The sequence below is a fragment of the Procambarus clarkii genome, chromosome 7, assembly GCF_040958095.1.
Source record: "Procambarus clarkii isolate CNS0578487 chromosome 7, FALCON_Pclarkii_2.0, whole genome shotgun sequence".
Taxonomy (NCBI): Eukaryota; Metazoa; Arthropoda; class Malacostraca; order Decapoda; family Cambaridae; genus Procambarus; species Procambarus clarkii.
The window spans coordinates 18721586-18741772 of NC_091156.1; the positions used below are offsets into that span (position 1 = coordinate 18721586).

A 20187-nucleotide genomic window follows, 5' to 3' on the forward strand; every position below is an offset into this window, starting at 1 on the left:
TTCTAGTAGGTCTAGTGACTAAGGGTATGAGGAAGCAGGAACTCGTACAGTTGAGGAAACTAGCAGCATGAGGGTTATCAACCCGAATCTCACACCAGGCTGTTTAAAGCAGCGGCCGTCCTCCCCAGATGCATTCATAAATTTTAACATACTGTGTATTAAAAATTGGTTTGTTCTTATATAAATTAATATTCTTATACATAAAAATTGTATGTATCGTTTGGCGTAGGTTAGGTTAGGTGTTTAGGTTCTGTTGGTAATTATTTGTATTTATAAGTTCGTGGGTGAAGCATTTATAGAACTGTGGTTCGAACAAAGGACGTGAGCGAAGCACTTGTTCCGGAAGTGTTCGGACGTCATCAGTTGTGAGTCGTATGTAAACCGCTTTCATTCACAAACAGGAGGTTTGGCAGGTTGATTAAAGAGCTTGGATCTTTATATGCGAGAATGGGTTGGGGTTATCAGGCTCGCAGAGGTCAATATTAAAATCCCATCTTGTACCTCCTACTGATTTCCTCGTTGATATATCACATTAATGCGATTTTTTTGTGCATTACCAATTCATTATATATAATCATATATTCATATCCGTAAATATTAATTAACCTTTCTCTGTTTCACACTTTCGTAGACCAGTTAACTCATTGTAATACTTGAATGATGGAATAATATAATTAATTCATAATGGTATAAACTTTTTTTCGAATCTGTTAGATTTTGTTCTGAAAGAGATGTAATCACCGTGTCTGTCGTCTTTCACCTGATCAACACTCAATGTGAGAAAATGGTGGTGAAAAAATGGTCTCGGCTAGTCTTGTACCCTGCTGCTGTGCATTGAGCACTTGTATTCACCTATCTAAGAACACAAGTACATCGTGTCAGGCGTTTCCGAATTGGGAATCGTATGAGCAGTTCAGAAATTGTGTATGTGGTGGTGACACAATGTATATTGGAGTTGCGCCCTAGCAGCCGTGAGGTGCGGACGTGTCGCCTGGCCTCTCTGGTAGTTGGGTTGTTTGCCACGTTAGTCGGCAGGGGGTGTGGGTGTGTCTACCCTACCTGCTGTTCCCTCCTGGTTGGTGTGGACTTGGCGCTTTTGCGATGGGTGGCCATCTTCCTCCTGTTGTGAGGGTCAACTCCGTGGGATTGGAGTTTACTGGATGTGCGGGGTACCCTGTAGTGGAGCTTGTCATGTGTGACATGCTCCATATCCCGGTAATGCACATCTACGGTGTTGAGCTGGTAACTACTCACTGTGTAGTTATAAAGTTTGTGGGAGAAGCGGTGTACCGTGACTTTCTCCGGAGGTACGAGGGATGCACCTTGCAGCTGCAGGATGGCACCGGATCTGTGTCCTTTATGGATCGTAGCGGTGCCATAACATATGAGAGTGTCTATGGGGCCCCCATGGAGTTTCCCGAGACCCTCCTTCAGCGATTCTTCCAGCGGTTTGGCGCCATCGTTAGTGTGCGGATGCACACGCTGTCTTCTGGCAAGTTTACGGGTATTAGGACCAACTTTTGTACCCTAGGGAAGCGCCCGAGGTCGGACATTCCATCTTCTGTCCGGTTTTTAGGGTACTACGTCCGGGTGTACTATGCCCGGCAACCACGGACATGTTTTCGTTGTGGCCTGTTGGGGCATCAGGCTGCCGGGTGCACTGAGGCTGCGACTGCTCCAGTGAACATGTTCAAGGAAGAGGATTTCCCACCGCTCCCTGTGGAGGAGGACTCTGGGGGTGAGGAGGTGGACGTCCCGATCGCTGCCGAGGCTCTCCCTGCGTCTCCGAGTACGCCTCCGGATGTTGCGGACCCTCCTCCGGGTGTTGCGGCGCAGTCGGCGGTTCTTCTTGCTCCGGTTGCTGTTCTGGCTGCTCCCGAGGGTCTTCCGGGCGATCTTAGTGCGTCGTCGACTCCCTCCGCTTCCTCGTCTCCTGCTACTGCGCATGGTCCTGCGCCTTCGACTTGTGTCCCGACTGTGATGGGTGGTGGGGTGGCGGACGCGCCTCCTGCTGTGTGCGGCCCGGTTCCCCCTGTGGTTGAGGCTGCTGCTGTCTTGCATCGTGCGTTGGTCCGCCCGGCTTGTGGGCCCCACAAGCCGGGCCCAGCTTGTGGGGCCCGTGTTTCTGGGTCCGCCTCCGGCTCTGATGATGTACGGCCGGAGCCCAAGTGTTCCCGACGTTCGTCTTCTGCCTGGGCAGATGTGGGCGACTTCAGTGACTGAGGCTTCGGGTGTCGAGGGGGTGGTTCAGGATGCATCGCTTTCTACCCAGTTGGTGGTGGCAGCAGTCCATGCGCCTTGTGTTGCTGGTGATGTCGGTGCTCGTATCTCTGACGTGCCTTTGGTTCTGCCTCCGCCGGGCGGTTCTCCGCTGTAGGTGGTGGTTACTTGCTGCTCCTGCTGTCGATGCTGTGGGTACTGGTACTGGCCGTGGCATCGTCATGGTGCTGAAAAATGATGCCCGCTGTGGAGGGTACCAGCGGGCGCATCTTCCCGTGAGTAGTGAGGAGGCCTGTGCGGAGCCCAAGGTGGGTCCTAGTGAACGCGCTGGTGCGCAGCCCTGTGCGCCCCCCGGTGTGCCTCTGAGTGCGCCATCTTGCACCAGGCCTCTCTAGAGTGAAACCATTTCCTATCGTCTTGGCCTCCGGGGAAGTGCGTGCTTTTTCCAATGTGCGTATTGAAATTATTGAGCGCGTGCTCCCGGTTCCGTGGGATCCTACTTGTGTTTGAGTTCCGCGAGGACAGTGTTTTGTCCGGGATGTGCCGGACTTAATGCCTCGGCTATATGCGGCTCCCGGTTTCCAGGTTTCGGAGAACGCCAAGTTGCTTTGGGAGGCTTATTGTATACGGTTCCCGGCATCTCAGTTTCCGAAGAAGAATCAGTAGTCCGTGTTTACTCTGGTGTGTGTGTGTGTGTGTGTGTGTGTGTCTGTTTGCCTGGTGCCTGTGTGCGCGGGGGTGACGTTGTGTGTATGCGTGTGGGTGTTTCCTCTTGGTTCCTGCGTGGGCCTGTTCCGGTTTGTTTGTGTATTCGTGTGCTTGTTTGTGTTTTGCTGTGGCCCTACGGGCTGCTTCTTTGTTTGTTAATGTCTTGTTCTTTTCTGTATATATCCTGTGTTTTTTTCTGTTTATAATTACTTTGTGTGCATTGTTTTGTATTGTTCTTTGCCATATTATTTTGTTACTGTATTGTTTTCTCTTGTGTCCTGCGGTGTGGTGGTACTTCATTTATTTTATTTATTTATGCATATACAAGAATGTACATAAGGAATGTGAGGATACAAATATGGTAATTACAGTCTTGTAAAGCCACTAGCACGCGCAGCGTTTCGGGCAGGCACGCATGTTCATGTTACTGTTATGCTGGCGGCCCTTCAGGCCGGTGGTTATGTGCTTTGTTCCTTTGTGTTCTTTTTTTGTATTGTTATCTTTCATGTTGTGCTTCCTGTTATGCTTTGTTGTCGGTCCTTCAGGCCATAGTGCCTCTCTGATTTGTTTAATCTGTTACTATGTTTTGTTTTCTTGTCATTCTTTGCTTGCATATTTACATTGTATTCTGTTTTGTTTTTGTTTTATTGTATTTAATTGTATTTAATTGTATTTAATTGTATTTAATTGCATGCTTGCATTTAAAAATAAAAATGTATATTCAATTGTATATTCGGTGATGACAAGCGATGCCTGGTTATACTAGAAAAGGGCAGTTTATACAACTAACCTGTATAATCATGGGGCTGGCTGTTGAGTGCAGTTACACCCTACAAGTTAACTGTTGGATGTAGCAGGTAACCCACCTCACGTCACCCTGACCTGACTCTACCAACTGTCGTGATAACCAGTTCTTCAATCTCCCTGCAACACCAGTGAAGGCCAAAGTTTAGCCAATCGGACACATGTGTATGGTTGAAACACCATTCTAACTGGTGCTCTGACTGTAGGCTTTAACTTAAATGAGTGAAGTGTGAGCTCAGCTGCTATGCCCTTAGCTCTCCTGCCTCAATCTCGTTTAAGCTGTGCAATGTACCAGATGTATGCTCCCTTGAGTTCCAGAGCACCGTCACCTATCGATAGCTAGAAGTATTCATTCCAGACACCTAGGTCGGGACACTCCATTCATCGATGACAGAAGAGCGCGCTGTATGAATGTTGGTGTATCCTGTTGAATGAGTAAATTGTATTTGTCTTGTATGCACAATTAACATTTTGTAGCACTTAAATGCAACCCATTAAGTTTGATGGATGCCCTTGACCCTGTTTGGTGAGCCCATTTAGAGCGAAACGTCCCATGGAGTGTTGGTGCATGGGTTTGTGATTGTATTTCCAACACATGTCAGTCATATTTATTGTGCATGCAATTTAATTTCCTGAGCATCAGTTTTCAGCTCCGAAATGTCCTTTCGCATAAAGCAGTGGTGTTAAGCAGACGTTTTTGCTGAGCTGGTCATTATTACCAATTTTAAGGTTAGATTACATTACAACTTGCAATGTATTTGTATATTCCAATTTCTTGCAATGTATTTATCATTTTATTAATTCTGATAGAATTTACCTACTTAAAATTATCTGTTAGATTAAGGACCTGCCCGAAACGCTGCGCGTACTAGTGGCTTTACAAGATTGTAAATACTGTACTATGCTATGTATTCTCACAAACCCAATGTACCTTCTTGTATATAAATAAATAAATAATTAACTGCTGGGTACTTTCACCAAGAGAGAGTACTGGCGTAGATTTGCTTATGACTCTTCGTAAAGTAGAAACAATTGTCCCATTTGTATGTGTGTATATACATTCTTGTGTTATGTTATAATTTTAGTGAATAAATTCGTACGTTAAGTACAAGCAGGTGTTTCAGGAAATCCTCTCTCTCTTATATTGCAAACCCTTGCTAACTCAGTCCCATAAACAGATCCTCCGCCTATACTAGCGCCACGTCATATATAATTGATGATACAGATCTCTGGTCACTTGGAGATGAGACACGACCTATACTGGCAAGATCGCCACGAGATCCTGTGCCGTTGCTCTAGGCATTTTGTTGTTAATTACTGAAAGGGGCTTACACACCTGTCCTAGTCTAAATCAACACAGTAGTGATCCAACATTAAAGTGCGAGTCCACTACGGGATCACCAAAGCCAATATTTCTCAGACACTCGCCTTGAGAAATTCAGTTGACCTACAGAAGTGACGTGCCTGCATTTATTTGGAAATATTCCCCCCCCCCCCAAACTGAAAATGCAGTCACTATTACTGCATTTTCAGGGGAACCAAAAGATAGTTCCCTTAGATTGGAAATATGCAAAGAGTGTACTGTTGGGCATGTGTTCTGTTTCCAAATTATAAAATGTATGGAATACTTAGATAAAGATTTGTCAGATATAATAATAATAATAATAATAATAATAATAATAATAATACTGTATTTACAATAAGGTACAATGGGTTGGTGAGATTACAAAAGAGTGAAATATTTCCATTCTTACAAAGTCACTAACACTAATAGCGTTTCGAGCAAAATTTTAGAAGTCATATAGAGAATTATAGCATGATCAAGACATGCCCATGATGTTGATCAGAGCAAGCTAAACTTTTACACCAATGTTACTGATCATTTTGCTCGTGAGACAAGAAACAAATCCATCGAGTTGTTTAAAAGGGCAAATTATAATAATTTTGTTACTACTTTTTATTGTACATGTTGGATGAATTAATTTTATTAATATTCATATTTCAGTTTCATCTAAGATGGTAATGTTATATTTTTACCCTTCCTCTGTTGCCCTGCCACTGCTCACACCATCATTCTTAGGAGATTTGACCACCTCGGTGACGTATACAACTGTGGGTTGCTGTGTGAGAGTTTGTGCACGTTTCTAGTGATGTTGAGGGCAATACATAGTCTCTTGCTTCACAACTTTGCCGGAGATTCCCTCTACTTCACTAAGACCAGAAACGCGGTGCGTAATAGTGACTTCAGGCATTGTATGTACTAGCTCTATCTATAAATCCATCAATGTTTGTATCTCACCTTGTATGTATGTACTTTACCCGAATAAACATTTGATTTGATTTGATTAGTAGTAGGCATGTGATAGTGCATAGATGACTATGACAGTGCATAGTATAAGTATGGCAGTGCGTAGTCTATGGTAGTCTATATAGGCAATGATAGTACATAGTAAGCCTATGATAGTACATAATTTGACGGTGTATATTAGAGCTATGTGCGTAGCAGACCTATCTTAATTCGTTGCATTAGACAACTTTCAGCTGGTGAATCCCAGGCGTTACAGCACGCACAGGAAGCCAGCTGTGGAAAGGATCTTTCAATAATCTGCAACACTTCCTGTTTAAAGATCATCACCGAGAGCTCATTTTCCAAACTTAAACTCTGAAAACCTATGGTTGGACAACAATTTAATAATAACCAAAGAATAAAGGCAATTGCAGAAGGCTTTTTGTCCCATACGAAGCAGAGCCTATTTATATATCCATCCAAACTCATTCACATACGTGTCTAACCTATTTTATTTGTTTATTTTTTATTTATACAAGAGTTCTTACATTCTTGTACAGCCAGTAGCACGCATAGCGTTTCGGCCAAGTCCTTAATCCTATGTTCCCTGGAATACGACCCGCCAAATCGTTTAACAACAGGTACATATTTTACTGTTGGGTAAACAGAGGCTACAGTTATGGATTGACGCCCAGTAAATCCTCCCCGGCCAGGATACGAACCCAGGACAAAGCCCCTCGCGAAACGCCAGGCGAGTGTCTTAACCACTACACAACGGGGATTGCATGTCCACTGTTGAAATAAATCCATAAAGAATAAATCTCTTGAAATGCTCTTGAAACAATCCAGTGATCTCATGTCAGTTATCTTACCCGGCAATTGGTTCCATCGACAAACTAAGAGACTCAAAACCCCAGCGATATGAACGGAATTCATTCCAAAGTCATTAAGGAACTGCCAGAGGAACTATGCCTACCACTGAAACTCCTTTTCTGAAAATATCTGGACCAAAAGATAGTTCCCTTAGATTGGAAATATGCAAATGTTACTCCTATATTCTAAAAAAAAAAAAAGCAGAAAGAGCTCTTCAGAAAACTACTGTCCGATCAGCTTGACCTCAAAATGCACATATTTACAAGCTAAGGGAGGAAATTCACCATCTCACGGTGAACAATTTAGTAAAATGAACCCAAAATAGATTTGTTTAAAGTAAATCCTGCCTTACAAACCTGCTCACATTTTTGGAAACAGTAATCCGCTATTCAGACAAAGGACGTCTATTAGATGTCTATTTGGCTTAAGCATCAGCACATGATTTTTCATCAGGCTTAAGCATCAGCACACCAGGATTAAGCATCAGCACAAAGACCAGCAAATGATTTTTATATCGAAAAAGGCAAGATCTTGCATGTGGGGTATAACAATCCACGTCATAACTACCAAATTAACAGCAGTACTTTGCAGTAGATCGACGAAAACAAAACATGACGGAGTCAGAAGCCACCATTCACTGAAACTTGCACAACAAATGGACGCTGCCATAAAAAAACGCTAACCAAACTCTAGGAATAATCAAACGAACCTCTGACTTCAAGGAAAAGAAGGTACTGTAGTTATTCAACTGTACAATCTCTGGTGCGCCCCATCTGGATTGTTGTATCTAAGCATGGAGACCTCATCTTCAGAAGGACATAGCTGCTTTGGATAAAGTTCAACGCCGGGCAACAAAAATAATTTCAAAACCAAGTCATCTCTCAGACCGGGGACGGTTGAAGGGCCATAGGGCTAACGACACTGCAAACATGACGGCAGGGCTCATCGAAACTTTTAAAAATATTGAACAGTTTGGAGGATGTTTATCCAGACAACTTCAAACGGTCAGATGTAAAGCAAACGAAGAGCAACAGCGTCACCCCTGCCCTCGCCGCCTCTACCGGCGTCACCCCGCCACAACCGGCGGCACTCCCACCCCCGGCGCCTCCACCGGCGTTACCCCCACCTCCTGCGTCTCTAATTCCACCGGCGTCATCCCCGCCACCTCCACAGGCGTCACCCCCGTCCTTGGCGCCTGCACAGGCGTCACCCTCCACTGCCTCCACCGTCATCACCCTAGCCCCCGCCACCACTGGCGTCACCCCCAACACGTCAGCGGGGGGTCGTCACGCCCTACCCCCATGGGGCGACACCATCGCCCCCTCCACCGGCGTCAACCCAGCTTCCGGCTCCTCCATCAGCGTCACTCCCCACCCCCCCCCCCCCGGTACCTCTACCGACGTCACCCCCGCCACCTCCACCGGCATCACCCCAGCCGTCTCCATGCACCGGCATCACCTCCTAACTCCCGCCACCCACACACACACCCACCCACCGACACCCGCCATTGGAGCCGGTGGCCGAGCGGACAGCACGCTGGACACGTGATCCTGTGGTCCCGGGTTCGATCCGGGGCGCCGGCGAAAACGACGGGCAGAGTTTCTCTCACTACGCCCCTGTTACCTAGCAGTAAATAGGTACCTGCGAGTTAGTCAGCTGTCACGGGCTGCTTCCTGGGGTGTGTGTATGGTGTGAAAGAAATAATAGAAACAGTTGATTAACAGTCGAGAGCCGGGCCGAAAGAGCAGAGCTTATAACCCCCGCAAGCACAACAAGGTGAATATAGGCGTCACCCCCGCGTCGCCCCCGCCACCCACCACCGGCGTCACCCCCCGCTACCCACCACCGGCGTCACCCCCCCGCCACCCACCACCGGCGTCACCCCCCCGCCACCCACCACCGGCGTCACCCCCCCGCCACCCACCACCGGCGTCACCCCCCGCCACCCACCACCGGCGTCACCCCCCGCCACCCACACCAGCGTCACCCCCCGCCACCGGCGTCACCCCCCCGCCACCCACCACCGGCGTCACCCCCCGCCACCCACCACTGGCGTCACCCCCCACCACCCACCACCGGCGTCACCCCCGCCACCCACCACCGGCGTCACCCCCCCGCCACCCACACCAGCGTCACCCCCCGCCACCCACACCAGCGTCACCCCCCGCCACCCACCACCGGCGTCACCCCCCGCCACCCACCACCGGCGTCACCCCCGCCACCCACCACCGGCGTCACCCCCCGCCACCCACCACCGGCGTCGCCCCCGCCACCCACCACCGACGTCACCCCCGCCACCCACCACCGGCGTCGCCCCCGCCACCGACCACCAGCGTCACCCCCCGCCACCCCCGCCACCGTCACCCCCCGCCACCCACCACCAGCGTCACCCCCGCCACCCACACCGGCGTCACCCCCCGCCACCCACCACCAGCGTCACCCCCCGCCACCCACCACCAGCGTCACCCCCCCGCCACCCACCACTGGCGTCACCCCCGCCACCCACCACCGGCGTCACCCCCCCGCCACCCACCACCGGCGTCACCCCCGCCACCCACCACCGGCGTCACCCCCGCCACCCACCACCGGCGTCACCCCCGCCACCCACCACCGGCGTCACCCCCGCCACCCACCACCGGCGTCACCCCCGCCACCAACAGAGTTGTAAACAAACAGTGGCGGGCGTCGCCTTGTTATCGAGACAACACCACCACCGCTGCAGCTCTCAACACACTCTCAACACACTCCAGCAGCACTCAACACACACTCAACACACTACAGCAGCACTCAACACACTCCAGCAGCACTCAACACACTCTCAACACACTCCAGCAGCACTCACTGCCTCGTTACTGATGCAGTGTTAAAAGTTCACAGGTTAGCGACCAATAAGCAGTTTGGAAGCAGTAATATTTCTATTTACCGCTTGATTAAGGCCCTGCTCGTAACGCTGTACGAGTTTCTCATGAAGCTTTATTTAAACTCACGGTATCTTGTGCACTCTTCAAATATATGTGCCTAAGACATACAACTTCTACCATTGTAATCACTGCTATCTTAGATCATGGCTGTTATGTTGATTGCAAATTTGACTACAATGTACCTAGAAATAATCATCAAATTATGCTGCACTGTACATGTTGATAGTCCTTAAATTTTACTTTAATGTCCCAACTAATCTTCATCAAATTTCTTACAATGTACCTGTTAAGCATTTCTCAATTTTGCTATAAATTACCTATTTAAAATTATCTGTTTGATTAAGGACCTTCCCAAAACGCTGTGTGTGTTAGTGGCTTTACAAGAATGTAAAAGCATCAAATGCTCTGTACTCTCATAAACCCAATGTACCTTCTTGTTTATATATATATATAAACAAATAAATAAGTTAGTTGCTTTGCAAGATTGTTAGGACACCAATGCTATGTTCTCTCACAACCCAGTGTACCATCTTTTATATAAAGTAAATACTGTATGTAATTTATTAGTGAGGAACTGCATCATCCGCTTGCCCAGGTCCATAAATGACTAAAGCATTGACTTTGTATTATTTAAACCCAAGGAAACTCTCAGTATTTCAATATATCCCCCGTCCCCGTGGTGTAGTGGTAAAACACTTGCCTGGCGTTTCGCGAGCTCTTTGTCCCGAGTTCGTATCCCGGCCGGGGAGGATTTACTGGGCGCAAATCCTAAACTGTAGCCTCTGTTTAACTCGACAGTAAAATGGGTACCTGGTTGTTAAACGATTTTTCGCCGGGTCGTATTTCAGGGAACATAGGATTAAGGACCTGTCCGAAATGCTATGTGTACTAGTGACTGTACAAGAATGTAAGAACTTGTATATACAGTATAAATAAATACAAAAAAAAATAAAAATATACCAAGGAACCTCAAATGGTAGGCTTACAGCCCCAAAGAGCCATTCAATGCTACAGATGGAAACCTTCAGGTATTGAGGTTGATCTCTTTATTTTTTTCAAGCACAGGTTAGACATAGATATGAATGAGTTTGGGGTGGATATAAATAGGAGCTGCTGTGCTTGGGCTAATAGGCCATCTGCAATTTCCTCGATTCTTATGTTCTTATTTTTATATGCTTCGGTCATATTTCTGGGTCTGGTCCAGTTATACACATGCATTTTCACAAAGTTTGTTTCCCAATTGTTAAAACCATGTGTGTTGTTAGGTTAGTCAGTTATAGCTTAGGTTTGGTTGAGTTGGGTTAAGTTGATTTGGGGTTGGTTGGGTTGGGTAAGTTGGGTTTGGAGGTAGTTTAGGTGGGTTGGGTTATGCTAATTTGTGTTTGGCTTGGTATGTTTAAAGTCTGTTGGTGAATCAAATGCGTATGATGCAATTTGTATCTGGAAAGGCCAATGTCATAGCAGACATCTCGAACACTTGTCAGGATGGACTTTATGAATAGTGCAGACAGTGATGACAGCCCTCACAATTCATCCAACGGCCAGTGGTGAGGAACAAGGAGATGGAGGACGAACACAGTAAAAAATTTTTTTTTTTTTTTTTTCAAATTTTATTTATGATTCAATTGTACAGTATTTACACTAGGTGAAGCCTTTAAATTGAAAATGTTAACTGCAACCCTTCAATGCTCAATAATAGAGTTCAACATATGTACTTACAAAAATCAAAATGATTATGTTTAAACATTAAAATATTTTAAATATATCTAAAGTATATATTGCACTGTACAGAATTACAGAATTAAAAGTATTGAAATTACAGAAGTACATGCAAACGTACATGTAAAGTACAGTATGAGGAAGTACATTGAAATTACAGAAGTACAGAATTGCACTGTATCAATTGCTACCCAATCTCCCAACCTTTATGTTCCCAATTTGAACATCTTTACCATTGTGATCATTGCTGTTTTCTTATATGTGCTGCCAATCTGTTGTATGGTGTTTATAAATCTTGTTTATCTGTATCTTTTGCTACCCAGTCTCCCAATCTTTATGTACCCAATCTGAACATCTTTACCATTGTGATCATTGCTGTCTTATATGTGCTGTCATTCTGCTGTATGGTGTCTATTAACCTTGTTTAAATTACTAATCAAGCTGTCAATGTAATTAATCAGAGCTTTAATATAACAATGTGCTTTAATATACCTACTTATCTCTCTCATCTCATTTTTCTCTTGTAATGTATCTTTATCATTTATCAATTCTGATTGAAATTACCTACTTAAAATTATCTGCTAGATTAAGGACCTGCCCGAAACGCTGTGCGTACTAGTGGCTTTACAAGAATGTAAATACTGTACTATCCAATGTATTCTCACAAACCCAATGTACCTTCTTGTATATATATAAATAAATAAATAAATAAATAAAAATAAAATAAAGTCTAAAACAAGGAATAAATCTAGTTCAGAATGTGAAATAATATCCGAGTATAAAGTAACGAGTACCTGAGAGTATCTATCCTACATGCTGCTGTCTCTTTATTATCTCAGAATGCTGTCAATGAGTGATCAGAGGAAATCTTGGAAGAGATTTACACCTAGTGTTTTGGGGTGTCTTAGGTTCTGTGCATATGAGTGAATTGTCTCGAGTGATGCAACACTCACAATGTATGGCCAATAATTCATTCTGATGACCAAACCACACATCAGAAGACGAGGAGACGATGATGTTTTGGTCCGTCCTGGACCACTATCAAGTCGTGATCCAGGACCGACCAAATGTCTTTGTTTCTTCATCTTCTGGTGTGTGATTTGGATATCATATCTTCAGCCATATTATTGTGACTCATTGTCTGCAATTCAATATGGTTGTTAACAGCACAGGTATATAAATACAATGCAGAAGTCTGCATCCTATCCTTTAACATAACAGTACACACAATTAACATGAAACATCACAATTACATAACTTTAAGTACAACATAATTTTTATACATTAAAATTTCTGTCTGAGGTTGGAGGCAAGAAGTCTCACCCTACTTTGCATCTTGATTCTTGTAGGCTTTGGGTATCACATGCCCAACATGTGATACCCAAACCACATATCCTAAAATGTAGAAATGACAATGTTTTGATCTGTCCTGGACCATTATCAAGTTGTGTAATGGAAAAAGAGAGGAAGAGATAAAGACTGCAATGTCATCGATTCTTTATTTCTGATGTGTGGTTTGGCTATTATATCGTCAGCTACATAATTGTGACACCATCTACATATGAATCCCACAGTTAAATGTCTTTGTTTAATTTCTTTGATTCTCTACCTTCTTTCAAACAGCCTTTTCATGTCTATGGGTCTTTCTATGCTATTCCCCAAATGTTGCAAGAACCCACTTTCAGTTTCTTTAAGACTGTCTTGTGGAGCAAGTTCTCCCTTTCTTCAATTCAACACTTCGGGTTATCTTTTTCCTGAACATGCCTGCCTTACACACAGAAATCACAACAGTGTGATATATCAAATGAACAAATCCACAAGAGCCGTGATGAGGGTTCGAACCTACGTCTGGGACTATCACCAGACGTCCCCAGGTGCATGGGAGAATTGTGTAGAACCCCGGTTTGTGCTTAGGAGAAGCTGCGGGAGCCTAATGAGGGCAGTAGCAATCCAGGTTGCAATTCTTTTAACCATGTCATGGCGCAGTCGACTAAGGCGCATCTGGGATCATCCCGGACATAGGCTTGAACCTTCATCACAGCCCTTGTCAATTTATTCATGCCTGCCTTCTTCAAGACCTTGCAAAGTGGTAGAAAAAATATGTACTTTTCTAACAGTACATTAACATCAATTCTGACATGCTGATGCATGTGACATACGCTGACACACGTGACACCACATGTGAATGCCACTCAGGATCTTTTATGCCAGTTGTGACTCATAATGCTACTTGGGGGACACAATGCCACTTGGGACACATACTGAAACAAGAGATTCAGTACCTACTGACATGATTTACTTGCCAACACACACGTCTGGGTTGACCCAGTTACTGGGTACCACATCTATTTAATATATGTGCCTGCAGGATTAAGGTGTTAGCTTTTGTACCCTGTCTTTCTATCAGTTTGTCTAATGTACAGACTACCAACCTAATTTTCTCAATCACATCTACTACATGTAATGCCACTTTTGACACACACAATGCCACTTGGGGGACACAGGGGAAACAAGTGGTAACATTATGTGAAACATACTGACACGATAAACATGCCGACACACATGCTTAGGTTGACCCAGTCACTGGTTACCCCTTCCATTTGCTCTTCATGCCTGCAGAATCCAGCTGTTAGCTCTTGAACCTGTTGACCAAATGAGGTGAAGACTGAAATGATCCACCAGCCCAAAACTTCTGGTCCCCTCCATCCTCTTCTACTCCCCTTTCAGATAACCCTGGACAGCAAGATGGGGAGGCAGGGATATGTGGTAACAATCATTTACCTGGTTAAACTACCTGCGGAAAGAGGACTCGCTCTCTAGCCCATTCCCAATGCACGGGTTTGTGTTGAGAGTTGAGAGACCAACCTATGTACAGTAATTGTTACAACATTGTCTCATTCATTTCATGTCAACCTTGTCACATTCATTTCATTTCATGTGTGTGGTATGGGTTATTTCATTTCAGCCACATTATTATGACTTATTCTCTACCATGGGTACTACTATACAGACCAGTTCTGAAGTTCACACATGACAAACAGTGCTGTCATGTACATCATTACCTTTTACTACCTCCTTTTTTGTTTTTTACATTTTTTTTGTCTTAAAAATCAGCAAATCAGACAAGCATTACAGTGCCATTGTTCATGGTAAATAAAAAAGTGTTTCTCATAATATCCAAATTTTTGCGACAAATAATATACTGTATGATGATTTTTGGTGGTCCAAGAATGTATCCCCCATTTATAGCATTGTACAGTACCTATGAGAAATCTGGTACCGAGTTACAAACGGCAAACTTAAGAACTTCTTCTCGGAATGCATCTCGCTCGATTCTATTGTGAGTTTGACCCAGTCACATACATTAGTATTTTCTCATGGTAATTCAAAATTTCAGTATGCACCATATATATTTGAAGATGCTTTTGATAAGTGCCATGTTCTTGCCATTTGATGTTCTCACTGTTACAGGTGTTGGCCAGGAGAAGATGGGCTGTTGTGGTGACAGTGGGGGACCCTCCAAGGAGGAGGAGCGCCGACCTACAGATGTCTTGTGGCTTATCATTTTCTTCCTCTTTCTAGTACTTATGGTCAGTAGTCCGAGTATAATATGGTTATTTAATGGTTAAAATTATGCTGTTCTTAGGCTCTCGTATATTTTTAAGAATCTCATGTATTATAACTCTGACATCTTTCTTCCTCTTGGGAGGTGCCAATCTGGTGGTGGTCACAGCAGAAGTTACTCCAGGAGGCTCTGCAAAAAACAAATATTTCACTCTTTTTAAGCTCTATCTAACTTGTTCCTTTAACCTTTGTGTGTTATCCACTGTTCCCTTCCAGGAAACTGCACTGGTTTATCTGCCTCTATCATATGATGCACATACTTTACCTTAGTACACCCTAACACACAGTAATCACATTAATGTGATATATATCAATGAGAAAATCTACTAGGACTATAAAATTTTCTCACTGATAGAAATCACATTAACATGATATATGTGTGTTTCTGAAGTTGGGATGTAAGGTGTAGGACCACTTTGCCCTTCCACCCGAGTGCTTGTTGGTCATACGTAAAAACTTGGAATGGCTCCAGACTTTGTGATTTCGGTAGAAATCCGGTTGTATGACTTTTAAATAAGTCATTGGTGGCCTAGTGGTAGAGTACGTGACTGGCAATGCCGGGGTCATAGGTTTGCGCTCACCTATAGTCCTAGTGGGTTTTCTCCTAGTACATCCTTCTTGTTAAACAGTACATCAGGCATCCAACTAATATGGCCATATTACATTGAGCTTGACAGTGTGTGTGAAGAGAAGGTCATTCACAGTCTTTTGAAATTCCTCCCTCATTCCTAGCAATGAACCTGCATCACCTGCATACAATCTTGTCAGTAATACAAATTATCATTATCACAGCCAACTTCCCCTCCAGGTGTTCTTGCCTTTACCTTTCTTACTAACTTAAGCATGTGTCTCATCAAATAGCAGAGTGACATTACACCCCACCACTACATGTCATTTTTCTTCTATGATGATATCTGATTGCATCTTGTTTCTGTATTCCATTTAAGTACAATATCTGGAATTTATCAATTAAAAATCATGTTTGTTTCAGTTACCCAGTGGAAGACTAATGCATATTGAAGTCGAAGAAATATTTTTGTGTGTCTTTTATCAAGCTAATTTTCATGTTGAATTGGTGTTGTTTTGCAAAGAATATGAAGCTGTACCCTGCATTTTTGTCTATATCGTATCAGAATTTTTATAATTATTTAATATGAGTGAGTAAAAGTAGTGGTTGCAAGGACAGTACCTTTGGGTATGGAGCTTTTCACTATGTTCGCACTTGATTTTGTTCGGTCGACTCTTACTCTTTGTATTCTATTTGACAGGATATTAAATATCCGTCACTCTGCTTTGCCTCATTCCTGTGATTTTCCTCATCTGTGGACCTCATTTTATGGCCTATTATTCCAGGATCACATTTATAAAATACCTCTGCAAAATATCTTTGCAAAACAAACCAAAAATGCAGATACTGTGTACATGACATAGTATCTGCATTTTGGTTTGTTTTTAATATTTCTATAATATTGTCATAGTGGTTGAGTAATTGTGAAATGTAGGATCTTCCCACTCTAAAGTCATGTTGAATCTGTGACTGATAGTATGGGAAGGTTTGGAAGGGCTCTTGGATTTGCATGAAATTTTTATATCCTCTGGTTTAAATGGTCTCCAATGACTCACTAGCACCTATACTAATCTTACAGTGGCTGCTTGCAAAGCTTTCTGTGGCACCAGTACCAGTATTCATCTAGTTGTGCTTGCAAGGGTTGAGCTCTGGTTTTTTTTGGCCTGCCTCTCAACTGTCAACCAATCAACTTTTACTAAATACTATTTTTTTTCCTACACTCACACACACACACACACTCTTATATGATAAAGAGTGCTTGGGAGATGTGACACCACGAGCATAGCTCTCATCCTTTAACTACACTTAGGTAATTACACACACACACACGCACACCCAGGAAGCAGCCCATAACAGCTGTCTAACTCCCAGGTACCTATTTACTGCTAGGTAACAGGGGGCATCAGGGTAAAAAATTCTACCCATTTTGCTTCTCTCCGGCCCTGGGAATCGAACCCCGGTCCACAGGACTACGTATCTAGCGTGCTGTCCATTCAGCCAGCGCCGCCTCAGTGGCTGAATGGACCTCCGGCCTGGATAGCATAGGATAGTATGCTATCCTGGCTGTTTGTGATCCTGTTTTTGTAGGCAGGATGGATCTTATCTTACAATGCAGCAGAATGATCCTGCATAGAAAGATGCTCTTCTTATTAACTTGACGCTTTTGTTTTGTAATTAGAAAATCCAACCTACAAGATAGAGAGATTATATATATATATATATATATAATATATATATATATATATATATATATATACAGAGCACCACTTGGTTTCCGAACTTTAGTTATCCGAAACTTCCAGTTTCCCGATTGGGGTTGGGGAGTCATGCTACCCGAACAAAGTTCTGGGTAGGAAGGGGTCCGCCAAGCGTCACGCCGGCTTGTGGTGTGGGTGGGCGATGGTCCAGTTTGCCCACTGTGACTTCACAGATTCACGGCCTATTATTCCGATTATTTTGAATTGCCATAAGGCTGGAATGTTCATTCTGTGCTTTTGTTTTTACATATCTGCACAATCAAGAAACATCTGTGCACCATGTATCGGCTCCAAATGCACGCATTGCGTCAGTGATGGCTGACTGGTGGGTGGATGGACGATGGAGTTTAGGTGGGAGGCAGTATGAATGAGGGGGGGGGAGAATCAGTGAGAGAGGGGGGGAGAGAGATGCTAGGAGGGGAGGGGGGAGGTAGGGAGAGATGTTAGGAGATAGGGAGAGATGCTAAGAGGGAGGGGGAGGTAGGGAAAGATGCTAGGAGGTAGGCAGGAAGGGATGGAAGTAGTAGTGAGAATTAGGGAGGGGAAAGGCAGGCTGGCAGGCACAGGCAGGCAGGCTGGCAGGCACAGGCAGGCAGGCAGGACAGGCAGGCAGACAGGCAGGCAGGCAGGCAGGCAGGCTAGCTTGCAGGCAGGGAGTGAGTGGTAGTCACGTGGTTGAACCTTGAGAGATGGGATGTAGGGGGGGCGGTTGGTTGTTGGTGGGGGGGTGAGACGGCTCATTCCCGAAGATAAGCCTAACACACACTACCCGTTAGCATGATGGCAGGGAGGGAGGAAGGCTGGCTGGAAAGGAAGCAGGCTGGCAGGCTGGGAAGGAGGCAGGCTGGCAGGCTGGGAAGGAGGCAGGCTGGGAAGGATGCAGGCTGGGAAGGAGGCAGGCTGGCAGGCTGGGAAGGAGGCAGGCAGGCAGCTGGGAAGGAGGCAGGCAGGCAGTCTGGGAAGGAGGCAGGCTGGGAAGGAGGCAGGCTGGGAAGGAGGCAGGCTGGCAGGCAGGGAAGGAGGCAGGCTGAGGAAGGAGGCAGGCTGGCAGGCAGGGAAGGAGGCAGGCTGGCAGGCTGGAAGGAGGCAGGCTGGGAAGGAAGCAGGCTGGCAGGCTGGGAAGGAGGCAGGCAGCAGGCTGGGAAGGAGGCAGGCAGGCAGGCTGGGAAGGAGGCAGGCTGGGAAGTGAGGCAGGCTGGGAAGGAAGCAGGCTGGCAGGCTGGGAAGGAGGCAGGTTGGGAAGGAAGCAGGCTGGCAGGCTGGGAAGGAGGCAGGCTGGGAAGGAAGCAGGCCTGGCAGGCTGGGAAGGAGGCAGGCTGGGAAGGAGGCAGGCAGGCTGGGAAGGAGGCAGGCTGGGAAGGAGGCAGGCTGGGAAGGAGGCAGGCAGGCAGGCTGGGAAGAGGCAGGCTGGGAGGGAGGCAGGCAGGCAGGCTGGGAAGGAGGCAGGCGGCAGGCTGGAAGGAGGCAGGCTGGGAAGGAGGCAGGCTGGGAAGGAGGCAGGCTGGGAAGGAAGCAGGCTGGCAGGCTGGGAAGGAGGCATGCTGGGAAGGAGGCAGGCAGGCAGGCAGGAAGCGATATATGGGTGTTGAAGTGAGCCGGAACCACGTGACCTTTGAGAGAGTGTGTGTGTGTGTGTGTGTGTGTGGGTATGGGTTTGGGGTGGGGGTGGGGGTGGTGTGTCGGTGGTGGGGGGAGAGGGGGAGGTGTGTCGGTGGTGGGGGGAGAGGGGGAGGTGTGTCGGTGGTGGGGGAGGGGGGGAGGTGTGTCGGTGGTGGGGGGAGAGGGGGAGGTGTGTCGGTGGTGGGGGAGAGGGGGAGGTGTGTCGGTGGTGGGGGAGAGGGGGAGGTGTGTCGGTGGTGGGGGGAGAGGGGGAGGTGTGTCAGTGGTGGGGGAGGGACCGGCTGACTCCGTAAGCCTAACCACACTCCACAGACCTGTGACCCAGATTTGTTTCTTAAATGTACAGTACATCATCGTATATTTTAGGCAGGATTGTTCCTGCAGGCTGGCAGGAAACATCAGAGGATGTTTGCCAGACGTCTTAATAATCAGTTAGGATCAGGACTTCACTTATTGATGAGTACAAACAAAACACGGTCGCATTTACGCCATGAACCTGACGATTTTTTTCCCTAGAGTTTTTTTCATAAATTTTTCTGAAAAATTTCTTTTTACATTTCTAGTTTATTTTTTCCCCTCTATTTCTCGTATACGAACTTACATGTTAACCGACGGGTCTCGTCCCCAATGGGTTCGGAAACCAAGTGGTGCTCTGTATATATATATATATATATATATATATTGTATAGGGACTTAGTAGCAGCATGTCTTGTCATATTGTTCTGTCTTAACAAGTAACATTAGTATATATATCTGAGGACTGGCTTGTAAAGGAAAGCCTGTCCTCAGTCAGATGGCAAAGTAGAAAGAGGTTTTCAAACCAATCACTTGATAAATAACAGGTGCACATGCAGTTTTGGGGGTCTTGTATTTACAATTATTAGAGAATCTGTTAAAAAGGGTTGTTCCTTCCAAACCAATGTTGAAGTGATGATAAACAGATGCTTAACATTATTGGAGTGATAAACACAGCTTTCACTGATGGCTCTTGTATAATGCAGAACACTTGGCATAATGTTGAATGTTACTATGTTAAAGATGCGACCCGTTTTGGAGAGGACAAGAAGTATTTTATTCATGATGCTC

General features: G+C 45.5%; 2 protein-coding genes across 2 annotated transcripts in view; one reads left to right on the top strand and one right to left on the bottom strand.

Moving 5' to 3' along the window:
• LOC123761386 (uncharacterized) overlaps window positions 1-20187 on the bottom strand; it is a 348122-nt gene that overhangs the window by 206390 nt on the left and 121545 nt on the right. The gene's annotated exons all lie outside the window — the stretch shown is intronic.
• LOC123761385 (choline transporter-like protein 1) overlaps window positions 9631-20187 on the top strand; it is a 44144-nt gene continuing 33587 nt past the window's right edge. The window contains 2 exon segments of the mRNA XM_069313645.1: window positions 9631-9769; window positions 15004-15145. Coding sequence (XP_069169746.1) covers window positions 15021-15145 — 125 coding nt within the window. The 5' untranslated portion in view covers window positions 9631-9769; window positions 15004-15020.